Source organism: Pongo abelii, chromosome 9, assembly GCF_028885655.2.
Source record: "Pongo abelii isolate AG06213 chromosome 9, NHGRI_mPonAbe1-v2.0_pri, whole genome shotgun sequence".
NCBI classification, from domain to species: domain Eukaryota; kingdom Metazoa; phylum Chordata; class Mammalia; order Primates; family Hominidae; genus Pongo; species Pongo abelii.
The window spans coordinates 63,090,939-63,106,074 of NC_071994.2; the positions used below are offsets into that span (position 1 = coordinate 63,090,939).

At 43.6% G+C, this 15,136-nt stretch overlaps 1 protein-coding gene across 1 annotated transcript in view; it reads right to left on the reverse strand.

Annotated features, from left to right (window-relative positions):
- SPON1 (spondin 1) overlaps positions 1 to 15,136 on the reverse strand; it is a 310,818-nt gene that overhangs the window by 127,961 nt on the left and 167,721 nt on the right. The window contains exon 6 of the mRNA XM_002822007.4: positions 2,532 to 2,680. Coding sequence (XP_002822053.3) covers positions 2,532 to 2,680 — 149 coding nt within the window. The remainder of the gene's footprint in view (positions 1 to 2,531; positions 2,681 to 15,136) is intronic.

Sequence of the window (15,136 nt, forward strand, 5' to 3'; positions counted from 1 at the left end):
ATTAAAACCTGAGAACACTGTGTTAGTTTGCAGATGTTTTCAAACAAATTTCTGGTTATTCAGAGGACACTTTTGTATTCTAGGAGGATTCATATTCTTGCTTCTTTTAATGTTATTTCTTACCTGACTTACAAAAAAATATAATCAATTGTGTGCTTGTGGAGAACAATATTTAGAAAGACGAGTTATTTGGAATCCTGAAATCACCCTATCCAACTGACTTCCCCAGGAGCTAGGGAACCTGAGGCACTGTTAGCAGAGGCCAGATTCAGAGTTTCTCTGTGGGGCAGCTGTGTGGGACAGGGAAAGTATAAAGGTAGGCCTAGCTTCATGGGCAGGTGACCCGTGCAATCTCACAGGACCCCATGCTATGAAATTCACGGTATTGCCATCTTGAGATTCTCAACAAGTATTGAACAAGTGGCCCCAGGCTTACATGGAGCAGATTATTCATCTAGTACTGTCTGGGCTTTGGAGCCAGACAGACTTAGGTTTAAGTCCTGGTATTCTCTGCGGTTGACCATACCTTGGTTTCCTTATCTGTAAAACTGGGATAATAATAGCATCCTCTCAGCCTAGATGTGAGGGGGGCTAAAAGTAGATATCCAGCACCCAGGGGGCCTGAAAGGTGGTGACAGGCACTGAGACTTGCTCATTCCCATGTGTGGTACCCATAATTAAACTTATTATTACGACTGTATGTCTGAAACACTAGCCAGCTAGGATAGGCAGACAGACATTGCCTGTGTGGTAATACAAGCCAATCACAGGCACGCTGATTAAGAACATACCAAACAACTTTTTCCTAAGAGGGACATTCTGAGGCTGGCAGTGGTGGTGGTGGGGGATCCCATCCATGAGTTTTCAATCTTTTTATTGCTATGACACATGTCAGATAATGTTCACCAGCACAATATAGTTCCAGTTATGTATGATTCCTGTGGGATTCTTTCTTTTCCAGAAACCTCTCAAGAAAGCCAACAAGTGAGACTGACATTATTATGAAGATGCCCTTGACCCTGATGTAATTAACTGGCAAACTTTAGTATTTCAACTACTATTTGTAACAAAAGGTTGTCAAGATTCCACACCATGGAGCTTGACAAATCAGGAAGGCGTAATTCCATACCTGAGAACTGGGAATGTGGACCTCCAGGATCCCAAACAATGGTTCCCCCATGATAGGCCAGACAGACTAGCACCAATATGGAGCCCTGCATGACTTTGCCATAGTCTGAAGGAGTGATGCCAATTATGAGGCATGGCAGCCAGAGTCAGAGAAACAGAGCATAGTTAGATAGCTCATCTTGGATGAATAGCATGCACTCTTAAAACATCTGGTCAAACATCTTTTTTTCCAAGAAAGGAGGAAAGACTTCAAATCAAATTAATAAGAAACATAAGCTCATTCTGGGGCATTTTTTGACTCTAGTCCAAACTGATTCCTCAGGGGATTTATAGCAGGAGTCAGAGTGACCTTTGTTGCATCCAATTTAGGGTTCGTGGGCAGCCTGGAGTCCAGATGGTAGGGAGCACTGCGGGCCTCAGCTGTGCTTGCCCTGCTGTGCTGCTCAGGCCTCTGGGCACATGCACACTGTGAGATGGGGTCCCTGGTGTTTCCTTAGCCTCCTGCATTGTCTCAGGAGATGTGGGACAGGAGCATAGGGAAGGCAACAGCCTCTCAGTGACCTGTGTTGTAAAATGATCACATCCCAAGCATGCTTTGCTCTTTCCTTACTTCCTCCAGAGCACTTGGTGGGCAGTGGGACATGCTGCCATGTGCTCTCTCAGGCTGGATGGGCTTTTGTGGGTAGTGATGGCTAAAGCTGCACTGCCCCATCTTGCAGCAAACCACCACTGAGCCACGCGGCTCTTCTTCCAAGGTTCTCTCATTAGCCTCTCTCTGGTGTCAACCTGATTAGGCTTTTGATGAAGGATGATGGCACTGTCAGTCAAATGAATTGACAAGAATTATGGACTTTTTCTCCCTTATCTCACAGAGGTATCAGTGAAGGCCTAGATAATGGGACTGCTCCTGGGCCCATACAACATAGGACACAGAAGATGCCTCAGTCCATAATGATTATGATGAACGAACGACTAATTTATCAAGTACCTCAAGACATAGTTGCAAAAAGCACGTGCCAATACACAAACATTTATTTTGGGGATTTGGCTGGACAGCTTGACTATTACTCCTCTGACCCTCTCAAAGATCACAGTAAGAAAACCTTAATTCACGGCTTTGACTCTCAGGAGACTAGAGACAAGGCATCCCAACAATGTGGCCACAGCAGCAGCATTTAGCACAGGCTGAAGAAAACATGAATGCAGTCAGGGACAATCTGAGACAACAAAATGGATATATGTGCCTCTGTCTGTCCTCTACTTAACATAAAACCCCCAAACTCAGCAAATAGATTTTCTTCCATCACATTGTACTGCAAATTTCAAGCCCCTGGGAAAGATATCTAAGGAGTGCTTTGACTGCATTTCTGTTATTTGGTCATTCTGTGATTTTTTTGTCTTACCTGTTGTCGAATTTCTTCCTCCATTTTCACGGGTGAGCCCAATTCTGCAACTTGTTTGACGCCTTCGCTGGCATATCCTCCATATTCCCACAGTACATAATTCTTGGAGTGGGATCCTCCGATGATCGCAGACCAGTGATTGGCCCGACCTGGGAAAGCCAATCAGGAGGCAGTTATCAGCATGGCTGTGGCTGAAACACGAGTCCCTTAAATGATGGGGAGGATGCGTAATTGGACATTGATTCAAAGAGCACTGACTAAGCACCTATTCTGTCTTAGGCCCTGTGCCATTCAGTGATAAGACTGAGTTCCTATAAGCAAATAGGTCTTGGAAATGTACAGACAGGTCAACAGCAGATGTTGAACAAGACACAGAGGCAGCCCAGAGATGCGTTCTGTCTAGGAAGGTCTCAGAGAAGGGGATAGTTGAGAGAATGTTAAAGGCTGATCATATGTGTAAGGCAAAATAGAGTAGAAAGGACTGTTCTGGCAGACTCCCATCCAAGTGCTAACCAGGCCCAACCCTGCTTAGCTTCCGAGATCAGACAAGATTGGGTGCATTCAGGGTGGTATAGCCATAGACCAGACTCAGAAACATTAAATAACATTGTGTGTTTGGAGAGTCATAACTAATTCAGCATTGCTGTGTCACAAACTGTCAAGGGGAAAGTTAGGAGACGATGCCAGGGAGGTAGGAAGAAGCTGGCTCATGAATGGCCTTGCTCTAAATGCTTCAGGAGTTTGGATGTCATTTGAAAGGATCTGAAAACCACTGAAGGGTTCTGGCAGAGGAGTGATATAATTGCATTTGAATTTTAGATAAATCATCCAGACAGCAGTGTGAAGAATGCATTGGAGAGAGCACAGTTGGAGTGGAGAGCTGGAGAGGTAAGCAAGGAGCAAAAGATAAAAGAAATGTGTGGGGACCAGCCTTAGAAGTAAACATAGTTGATTTCAGCTGACTTTTATGTACATTTCAGTACAAGGGGCAGGCAGGTTAGCTATATTTAAAGGATGGGATAGACAGTTTGAATATGTGGAAGTGTCCAGTCCACAGTGGTTTGGTGAAGATCACATGGGATGGTGGCTGCAGTGGGATGTGGGAGGGAATTAATGCACAACACAACAGCATGGGAAAACAGAGAAAGATCTGGGCTAGAGCAAGACAGAACTTGACTTGAGGATTTTATTTAAGTCCTAGAGGAAGAAGGAACTGATAATATCAGCACCCTACTGGATTTGTTTTTTGCATGTGATGAATACAGATGCATATAAATTTATTATTGACTAAGTTACATATAATTAGTTCATTACACGGTTGGCTCAATTCTCTGCCATTCTTTGGTTGGTTAAACAAAGTCTCAAATTAAATAACATTTTCAGGCATAGCAAAGAGGAAAACTTGAACTGGGTGAACCCAACTGACATTTTCAGTTTCCCACCGTGTGGCCCAGAGTGGGCAGAACTCTTCACCCCATTACTGCCTATTTTAATAAACACTCTTGAAAAATGAAGAAAAAAAAAAAAAAAAAAAAAAAGAAAGAAAGTGGTTCTGAACATGGCCTGGTTCTGTTTACAGCTCACATCGCTTCCCTATGGCCCTCTGCTCCAGGGGCACATCAAGAACATAGGTGTAAAGCCAGGCTGCACCTTCCTGGCCTGCTGAGGGCAGCCACAGCCCACCCTAGGCAGAGGACATCACCATGTGGGTTTGCCCAATTGCTTGTTTATTATTTCCTACACATCGGGAAAATGCGGACCCCATGTTTATCCTTCATCTCTTATATCCCTAGAATAGACAGATACAGATGCTGCCAGCTGTTTCTCTAACTCATTTCTTGGGTGAAGAGAGTCCTAGCTGTCGTCTAAGCCAAAGTACGCTTGTGCAGGGGCAATGGCTGGTAGCCAGTAATGGCCTTAGGTTCGTGATGTAGACACAGAGTGACCAGCTTCAGAATCTCTTGCTCTCCTTGCCCTTCTCCACCAAAATACTCCTTGTTCCAGGCCTGTCTTGCCTGCAATTCTGTACCTTAGTGCAGAATTACCATATGCTATTTGCTCTGTACTCTCCTCTTGTTTGGCTTAGCTAACTCCCATTCCTCCTTTATAAAATACTCAGAAGTTCCTCAACACCACTGCAGGCCAACCTAAGCTTTTGTCTTCTGTCTTGCCATTGCACAAATCACATTTATTATCACTGTTACAGTCTGTTATCTCACTAGGCTGAACGTTTCTTGAGGGAGCCTGCCTTCAGCCCAATACCTAGTGCTGTGCCTAGTGTGTTGCTAGTGCTCAGTATATGTTTCCAGAAGCATTTCATCCAAACAATCAAATGGGAGGGTAGCAGTATATGCACTTCACATAGTTGGGAACAGGCTTGCACAGATTTGATTCACTGTGATTAAATTCAAGTCTTAGTTCAGCAGAGTTCCTGACACCTGCTAGGCTAAGGCAGTATCCTATGTGCTGTTAAAAAACAAAAAGCAACAACGAAAAAGAAAGGCATTGGTCTTAGAGCCAGCAGACAGGGACTGAAATCCTAGCATTACCACTTACTGGCTTTGTAAACTTGGTTAAATTCAATTACTTTATTTCCCTGAATCTCAGTTCCCTCGTTTGTAATTCAGGGATGTTAATGCCTACCTTATCAACCTACTATGAGAATTAAATTAAATTATTTAAAAGTGAGATAATATATTGAAATCACTACTGGCACACAATAGACAGTCAATAATTATAGTTTCTTCCTTTCATGGTTGTTAGGGAGGCTACAAAACTGAGTAAAACATGAAACCTGCCTTTAATTCGGTATAAGAGACAAGAAATATGTATGATAAGATAATGGGAACACGTACAATCCTAGGGGATTAGGGGAGGGACCCAGATGGAGCTTTCTGGCTTATTCATGTAACTTCCATTATGTGCCAAGCACAGTGGCGGGCCCTGGACACTGAGGAGGACTGGATATGGTGTTGCCCTGAAGGGACTCACAGTCTGGGGGCAGGGGAAACAGATGGATAAGCGGATTAATTACAATCCACTGTGGTCAGGGTTATTTATAGCACACGAATGCAGAGCACAGAGGATGGAGCAGCAAACTCCAAATTCCCCAGATCCAAGGAATCAAAGTCCAAAGGCACGAGTGCAGAGAAACAGGCACCTCAAGCGTGGGACCTATCTTTATGGTTCTCTCTCTTAAATAAAATTTAATTACACAAGTTCAACCTCCTAGCCAATACAGCTGTTAGTTTCCTACAATGGCCTGGCAACATAACATATTAATTCAAATTTTTTTTGTTTTGAGACGGAGTCTCGTACTGTTGCCTGGGCTAGAGTGCAGTGGCGCAATCTCAGCTCTCTGCAACCTCTGCCTCCCAGGTTCAAGCGATTCTCTTGCCTCAGCTTCCCTAGTAGCTGGGATTACAGGCATCCATCACCATGCCCAGCTAATTTTTTGTATTGTTAGTAGAGACGGGGTTTCACCATGTTGGCCAGGCTGGTCTCAAACTCCTGACCTTGTAATTTGCCCGCCTCGGCCTCCCAAAGTGTTGGGATTACAGGCGTGAGCCACTGCACCCGGCCTAATTTAAATTTTTAACACGTTTAATGACATCAACCACATAACAGATATTTGTAAGGCACTTGGCCAGGGGGAAGGAATAAGACTATGTCGCTGCCCTCGGGGGACAAGACAGGCATCTATGGAAAAACAATTTGCAGCATTACAAAGGGTATTGATGTCAGGTGAGCAGCAGTCACTCAGGTGCAAAATGGTGCGGGAAGAAAGGCATGGTGACGAGGAGCCAGAAGACTCTGGCTCTGGGCCCCATTTATAACCATAAACCAGTCATTCAATCTCTCAGAGCCTCGGTTTCCCTTTAAAAAATAGAAATAATAATTTCCAAGCTGGAGAATCTCCCAGAGTTGTATAAATTAATTGAGATAGTTTTCGAAAGAATTGTGAAAGCTGTAAAGAATTGTACAAAACAAAGCTCTCAGTATTATTACAGATATGAAGCACCAATCCAAAAGAAGTTGGTGGAGCAAGGAAACTTTCCAGTTGGAAGAAGGGCACCTAGAGATGTAAAGAAATAGATAGAAAAGAGGATAGTTTGCCGGGCGCAGGACTGGCAGGCTAGTCGGAGCAGGGATTCAATGAACAATACAGATGCTAGGCTCAAACACCTAACAGGTGTTAGGATGATGATCTCCTATGTGTAATCCTCACTATAACCTTATCCTCACGTTACATATCAAGAAACTGAAGCCCAGAGAGCTTAAGGAATCAGCCCGAGCTCACAGAGCAAGGAAGGAGCAAAACTGAGGTTCAAGCCCAGGTCTGCCTGACTCCGGAACACATGATCATCTCCCTACATCCCACTGTGAGGTCAGGATACAGAAGAGATGATTGGATGGACTCTAGAAACAAAGAAATTAGATGAAAAAGAATTTCAGGGCTAGGTTGTGGTGGGTGCTGAGTGTCCATGGTGGTAAATGGCATTGGAAAAGGGGGAAACATGATCAAAGTTTCCTCCTGTGAAGAATGACATAACAATAGTTAACATGTATTAAGCTGATATGGTTTGGCTCTGTGTCCCTACCTGAATTTCATCTCGAGTTGTAATTCCCACGTGTCGAGGGAGAGACCTGGTGGGAGGTGACTGGGTCATGAAAGCAGTTTCCCTTATGCTGTTCTCATGATAGTGAGTGAGTTCTCATGAGATCTGTTAGTTTGAAAGTGTGTGGCAGTACCCCCTTCATTCTTGCTGTCTCCTGCTGCCTTGCGAAGAAGGCGCCTGCTTCTCCTTCACCTTCTGCCATGATTGTAAGTTTCCTGAGGCCTCCCCAGCCATGTGGAACTGTTAGTCAATTAAACTTATTTTATTTATAAATTACCAAGTCTCGGGTAGTTCTTTATAGCAGTGTGAAAATGGACTAATATAGAAAATCGGTACCCAAAGTGGGGCACTGCTATAAAGATACCTGAAAATGTGGAAGCAACTTTGGAAGCAGGTAACAGGCAGAGGTCGGAGCAGTTTGGAGGGCTCACAAGAAGACAGGAAGATGTGGGATAGTTTGGAACTTCCTAGAGACTTGTTGAGTGAATTTGACCAAAATTCTGATAGTGATATGGACAATGAAGTCCAGGTTGAAGTGGTCTCAGATAAAAATAAGAAACTTATTGGGAACTGGAGTAAACGTTACACTTGCTACACTTTAGCAAAGGGACTGGCAGCATTTTTCTTCTGCTCTAGAGATCTGTGGAACTTTCAACTTGAAAGAGAGGATTTATGGTATCTAGCAGCAGAAATTTCTAAGTAGCAAAGCATTTAAGATTTGACCCGGTTGATTCTAAAAGCATATAGTCATATGCATTCACAGAGATAGTCTGAAATTGGAACTTATGTTTAAAAGGGAAGCAGAGTATAAAAATTTGGAAAATTTGCAGCCTATGTGGTAGGAAAAAAAAAAACATTTTCTGGGGAGAAATTCAAGAGAAATTTGCATAAGTATAAAGACAGATGTTAATAGTCAAGACAATGGGGAAAATGTCTCCAAGGGCATTTCAGAGATCTTCACAGCAGCCCCTGCTATCACAGGCTGGGAGACCAAGGAGGGAAAATGGTTTTCTGGGCCAGGCCCAGGGCCCTGCTGGTCTGTGCAGCCTCAGGACATGGCGCCTTCTGTCCCAGCTGCTCAAGCTCCAGCCGTGGCTAAAAGGGGCCAAGGTACAGTTCGAGCCATTGCTTTAGAGGGTGCAAGCCCCAAGCCTTGGCGGCTTCTACATGGTGTTGGGGGTCTGTGGGTACACAGATGGCAAAAATTGAGGTTTGGGGACCTCTGCCTAGATTTCAGAGGATATATGGAAATGCCTGGATGCCCAGGCAGAAGCCTGCTGCAGGGGCAGAGCCCTCATGGAGAACCTCTACTAGGGCCATGCAGAGGGGAAATGTGGGGCTGAAGACTCACCACACAGAGTCCCCACTGGGACACTGCCTAGTGGAGGTATGAGAAGTGGGTCATCATCCTTCAGACCCCTGAATGGTAGATTCACTGACAGCTTGCACTGTGTACCTGGAAAAGCTATGGGCAGTCAACACCAGTTTGTGAAAGCATCCGCGGGGGCTGTACTCTGCAGAGCCTCAGGGGTGGAGCTGCCCAAGGCCTTGGGAGCCCATCTCTTACATCGATGTGGCTTGGATATGAGACACAGAGTCAAAGGAGATTATTTTGGAGCTTTAAGATTTAATGACTGCCTTGGGTTTTGGATTTGCATGGGGCCTATATAGCCCCTTTGTTTTGGCCAATTTCTCCCATTTGGAATGGGAGCATCTACCCAATGCCTGCATCCTCATTTTACCTTGGAAGTAACTAATTTGCTTTTGATTTTACAGGCTCATAGGCAGAAGGGACTTCCCTTGTCTCAGATGAGACTTCGGACTTGGACTTTTGAGTTAGTGCTGGAATGAGTTGAGACTTTGGGGGACTGTTGGGAAGGCATGATTGCATTTTGAAATGTGAGAAAGACATGAGATTTTGGAGGGTCCAGGGGCAGAATGATATGGTTTGGCTCTGTGTCTCCACCCAAATCTCATCTCAAGCTGTAATTCCCACGTGTCGAGGGAGGGACGTGGTGAGAGGTGATTGGATCATGGGGGTGATATCCCTTATGCTGTTCTCATGATAGTGAGTGAGTTCTCATTATATATGATAGCTTAAAAGTGTGTGGCAGTTTCTCCTTTACTCTTGCTCTCTCCTGCCACCTTGTGAAGAAGGTGCTTGCTTGTCTTTCATCTTCTGCCATCATTGTAAGTTTCCTGAGGCCTCCCCAGCCATTCGGAACTGTGAGTCAATTATACCTCTTTTTAAATTAGAGTCTCAGGTAGTTCTTTATATCATGTGAAAATGGACTAATACACGAGCCTTTACTATGCGTCAGGTGCAATGCCAAGGTCTTGACCTATGTTATCTCATTAAACACTCAAAAAGAAAACTGTTAATACAGATGCTATTCTCATTCAGTTAACCCAAGAATGCAGAGGCAGGCGAGTTATGACACTGGGATTCAAAGTTGAGTCAAAGAGCCAAAGACCAGCTCTTCTCTGCTGCATGGAGAAGGGAGAGGGTCTGAAGGTGAGGAGACCAAATAGAAGGCCCTTTGACATTCCCTTCATGAATCATGCAGGGTCTGACTTAGGGCAGTGGTAGGGGGAATGGGGACAAGGGGCCAGGAGTGTGAGACAATAAGACAGAAGACTGAACAGTCCTTGGGAGGCATTTTGTAAAGTAGTTAAAGCTGGGTTTTTTTTTTTTTTTTTTTTTGGAGGTCAGATCTATGTATATTCTAGTCTTGGTTCTGAAACTTTCTACATTAAACACATCAGTTAGTCACTCTCAATCTCAGTTTCTTCATCTGTAAAATAGGGATAGTAATATGATCAGCCTCCTAGTGTTGTTCTGAGGCTGAAGTCCATGAAATAGTGACTAGTGGCTGGCGCATAAAATAGGGTCAATAAATATTAACTAGTAAAATTAAACCTAAATAGAGCAGGGAAAATGCAGACACATTTCTGCAAGGCATGCTAACCAAAGAGAATCTGATTGGGTGATTGGGGAGGGGCATGGAGATGACAGGAATGTCACATGAAAGGATCTGAATCTGAAAAAAGGAGTCAAGGAATCATCTAAATGGGACTCAGTGATCTGAGGGCTGCAGAATGAGGTGGTTAAGCAGATCTCAGTTAGCTGGGACACAAGAAAGTTTACACTTGGGCCCCACATCCTCTAGTAAATAGAGGAGGAGAGAGAAAAGACTCAGGTATCAGGAGGGCTGGGAAAAAGGAGACGAGGTTAAAGCTTGTGGCCTTAAAGGAAAACTCAGAGCCTCTGGAGTCTTTGGTAAAACACTGGAAACTCAGACCTAGGGGGAAGTGGCAGACTATCACTATCCTTTTTGGCTTTCAGGTAAGGACATGGCTTTTTGATTTTGCATGTCCCTCACTGGTTCCAGCAGAGTTCAAGTGACCTATCTGGGTTTATTTATTTATTCCCAATAGCTTAGATGAGGCCCAGAGGCGGGGGGAAGCTGGGAGGAAGAAATAATTAGACATGTAAGTTTGAGATACTGATGGCCAACCAGGTGCATTTGTCTAAAAAGCTACTCCAGGGAGATAATTTTGAGTATATGTGTAGTAACCTCTTTCCTAACATCCTTTCTGCTGTCATCATTGGTACTAAATTACCAGCATTCACAATGATGCTTAAAACGCCAGTGCTAATCAGATAACTCTGTCTGACATTTTGTCTAGTGTTGAAGGAGACAGGGTGCATGGTAGATAGATTCTCAGGTGTTCTGCACATGGCAGAGTGATGGTTAATTTTATATGTTAACCTGACTGGGCTATGAGGAGGGCAGACATTTGATCAAAGTAGTTATGTCTATGAGGGTGTTCTGGATGAATATTTGAATTGGTAGAGTAAAACAGACTGCCCTCCCTATTGTGGGTGGGCCCTATCTAGTCAGCTGAAGACCTGAATAGAACATAAAAGGCTGACTCTCCCTGGAGGAAGAGGAAATGCCTTCTGCCTAACTGCCTTTAAGCTGGAACCTTGCTTTTTTTCCCCTGCCTTTGGACTTAAACTAAAACACTGGCTCTTCCTGGGTCTTCAGCCTACTGGCCTTAGGACTGGAACTGAACCATCAACAATCCTGGTTCCCAGGCCTTCATACTGAGACTGGAACTATACGATTGGTTCCCCTAGGACTCCAGCTTGCTAACTGCATTATCTTGGGACTTCTCAGCCTCTGTACTCAGGTAAGCCACATCCTTATAAATCTCTTCACCACCGCCCCGCCCCGCCACATACCCTATTGATTTTATTTCTTAGGAGAACCCTGACTAATACAACAGGTGTTCAGTGACTATCTGGATTTCCTGGCCAGTGGCTGCATTCCCCTGCCAATCCCAATTCTGCAGCAAGCCACCTATTTATTTCCTTGATAATCATTCATAATGCTTCTCTACAGAATGTCCTACAACCTTAGTGATTAGATTGCTGCAACCTTCTGTTATCTAACCTCAGCCTCACCCATAGTACTTTCAGCAAATCTTTGTTTTAGGCCCTGATTGGGCCCTTATGGAATCTGCTATAGTAGTTATACATGACAGAGCTCCTCCAGCCTCTAAGTTCTAGGCTCCCCTCCTCCTTTTATTTCTTAGTAGATGACCTGGTCACTTAACTCTTCTGAAAAGACCAAGGTTAACCCATCTACAGACTCATCCATGCACAATGCGGCCAGTGACCAACAGAAAAGTATTGTGGACCTGCCAGTTCTATTCATAAAAGTTGTTTTGGATCTTACATCCCTCTTGCCCTTGTCATTTTCATGCTAGATGCAGTTCCAGAACTGCCTGGTTTCTGACACTTTGAATTTGGCTGCAAAACATGCCTTCTGTGGGTTTGCGCCTGGGTGCTGCCCAGGACACAGCTTGTACTTGTCCTTTGGCATTCTCTGTTCTTGGCTGCCTTGGGAACTCACTCTGACCAAACCATTCTGGTTTTCAGGATCCCATCCCAGAATGGCCTCCTGGCAAAAGCCATGCATGGGGAAGTCTGTCATTTAGGCCAGAAATCCCCCAGTTTTCTATTATCCTGTCTTCTTCACTCCACTGTCTTTTTTTCCTTCCCTAGGGCCTCAAGGAAAGTGCCACTTTTCCATTCCCAGGAAAACTCTTGCACTTATAAAATTGATTACATTATTTTCTATTTCCTCTGAGGCCTCCAATAATAATATTTTATTAATTCATTCAATGAACATTTACTGGGATTATACTATGTGCTAGTCCAAGGATCAGTAAGCTACAGTTGCCTGTTTCTATTTCAATAAAGTCTTATATTTTATGTATTATCTATTGTTTATGGCCACTTTCATGCTACAACGGCAGAGTTGAGTAGTTACAGCTGAAGATGTCTGGCCTACAATCTCTAAAATATTTACTATCTGGCCCTTCATACAAAAAGTTTCAAAACCTGTGCCAGGTTATAGAGACACTGAGATGACTCAGACTTGATCCCTGTCTTAGAGATGTTCTGTCTGGAGGGTGGGGTGTGAAGGCATGGAAGATAGGTCATAACAGGCAATTACAATAAAGCATGGGTAATACAACTTTGATAAAGGCAAACACAGAATATCAGAGCACAAATAAGGGGACACGTAACCCAGATGGTTCCAGAGGAGGTGTCCTGGAGGAGATGGCAGGTGAGCTAAATTCTGAAGGATAAGCAGCAATTAGGAAGGCAGGTAGGGAGTTGGGAAAAGGTTATTTTTGTAGACAAAATAATAGATGCAAAAGCAGAGGCATAAGAAAAAGCTAGAGATATGTGTAAGACTACGAGTAGGTCATGGTAGTGTGTGTGTGTGAGAGTGTGTGTGTGTGTGTGTGTGAGTGTGTGTGTATAAAGATTGGATGATCAGTGATTAGATCAGTCAGCCAGGCAGCTCATGATGGGATATGACTGTCTTAATAGAAACTTTTTATCTTTAAGGCAATGTGAAGTAGAGAAGAGAATAAGATAGTCCTGTCTATAGAAAACTCCCAGATCTGCATATGCTCACTTGACTTCTGCTTCTGACTCTGATGAAGTAAATGGCACTGCATTAGCCCTCTGGACGTAAATAACTATAAGTGGGCAAAATATATTAAGCACCAGTTTTCAGATGTTGGAAAACAGACCACAAAGGACTATGATCACTGACAGAAGGGAAACACAAGAGATGAGCCTGTGTTTGCCCAGGCTTTCTGCCACAGACACTTTCTTGTTTGTGGTGCAGGAAGGTGGAGTAGAACTGACCATGGTAAACTGTCTGAGCTGAGGAGGTAGAGGTAATAATTTGGGGCAATTGAAGTAGATAGGATTTATGGGCTAGAATGCCAGAGAGGAGGAATCTGCATGGAGATGGAACTTCAGAATATGCATAGAAGTCCCCTTAAATCTTTGACCAAACACTAAGCTTCACATGTGCAGGGTGACACCTTGCAAGGCCTGGCAGAGAACAGCCCCTGGAGAGATAAGAGCTGAATAGAGATTCTAGAGGTCACACAATGCTAGAGATATAAAATGTCTACCCATCCATGTTAGAGAGAGCTTGCTGAACACTCTATATGTTCAACTGAAACCCTAGAAAGGCTATAATTTAATAGCAAAACTACATTAGCCCTAGACTAAAGGCTACTCTAGATTTACCCCAACAAAGCTTAGAAAATAGGCCTGGGAAAGGAATCAAGCAGATCCATCAGTAAATTAACAATTTGTCATACTCTTTAAAGGAAGATAAAAAATCCAGACACTCAACAATGTAGTATTTACAATGTCCATCATGCAATAAAAAATTTCTAGACATGGCTGGGCATGGTGCTCATGCCTGTAATCCCAGCACTTTGGGAGGCCTAGGTGAGAGGATCACTTGAGCACAGGAGTTTGAGATCAACCTGGGCAACACAGTGAGGCCTCATCTCTACAAAATTTTTTTAAAAACTAGCTGGGCATGGTGATGCATGCCTGTAGTCACAGATACTCCAGAGGCTGAGGTATGAGGATCACTTGGTCCAGGAGTTCAAGGTTGAAGTGAGCTATGATTGCCACTCTATTCCAGCCTGGGTGACAGAAGGAGATCCTGTCTCAAAAAAAAAAAAAAAAAAAAAATACAAGAGTGGTGTAAAGGCAGGAAATGTAACCCCAAACCAGGAAAAAGCCCCACAGTCAATAGCAGGAGTTCCTGAGATGACTGACATGTGGGATTAACGTACAAGAACTTTAAAACAGCTATTATCAATATGTTCAAGGATTTAAAGAAAAGATGGACATAATGAGTGAACAGATAGGGAATTTTGGTAGATAAATACAAACTATTTTAAAAAGCTCCAATGGAAATTTCAGAAGTGAAAAATATAATATCTGTATTTGAACACAGCAAAGGAAAAGATCAGTGAACTAAAAGATAGGGTGATGAAAAAATTCAAAATGAAGCACAAAGAAAAATGGGCTGAAAAAAATGAACTAGGGTATAAATGACTGTGGAATAAAAACAAGTGGTTTAACATAGTGGTAATTGGAGTTCCAGAAGGAGAGAATAGATAGATTGAGTTAGAAAAATATTTGAAGAGACAGGCCAGGCACAGTGGCTCACACCTGTAATCCCAGCACTTTGGGAGGCTGAGGCGGGTGGATCACGATGTCAGGAGATTGAGACCATCCTGGCTAACACGGTGAAACCCTGTCTCTACTAAAAATACAAAAAAGTGGCCAGGCCTGGTGGCGGGCGCCTGTAGTCCCAGTTACTTGGGAGGCTGAGGCAGGAGAATGGTATGAACCTGGGAGGCGGAGCTTGCAGTGGGCCGAGATGGTGCACTGCATTCCAGCCTGGGTGACAGAGCAAGACTCCATCTCAAAATAAATAAATAAATAAATAAAAATATTTGAAGAGACAGTGCCTGAAATTCTCCCAAATTTGAAGAAAAATACCAACCTTAGATCCAAGAAGATCAACAAACCCCAAATGGAATAAAAACAAAGAGAACGATGCCTAAGCACATCATAATCTA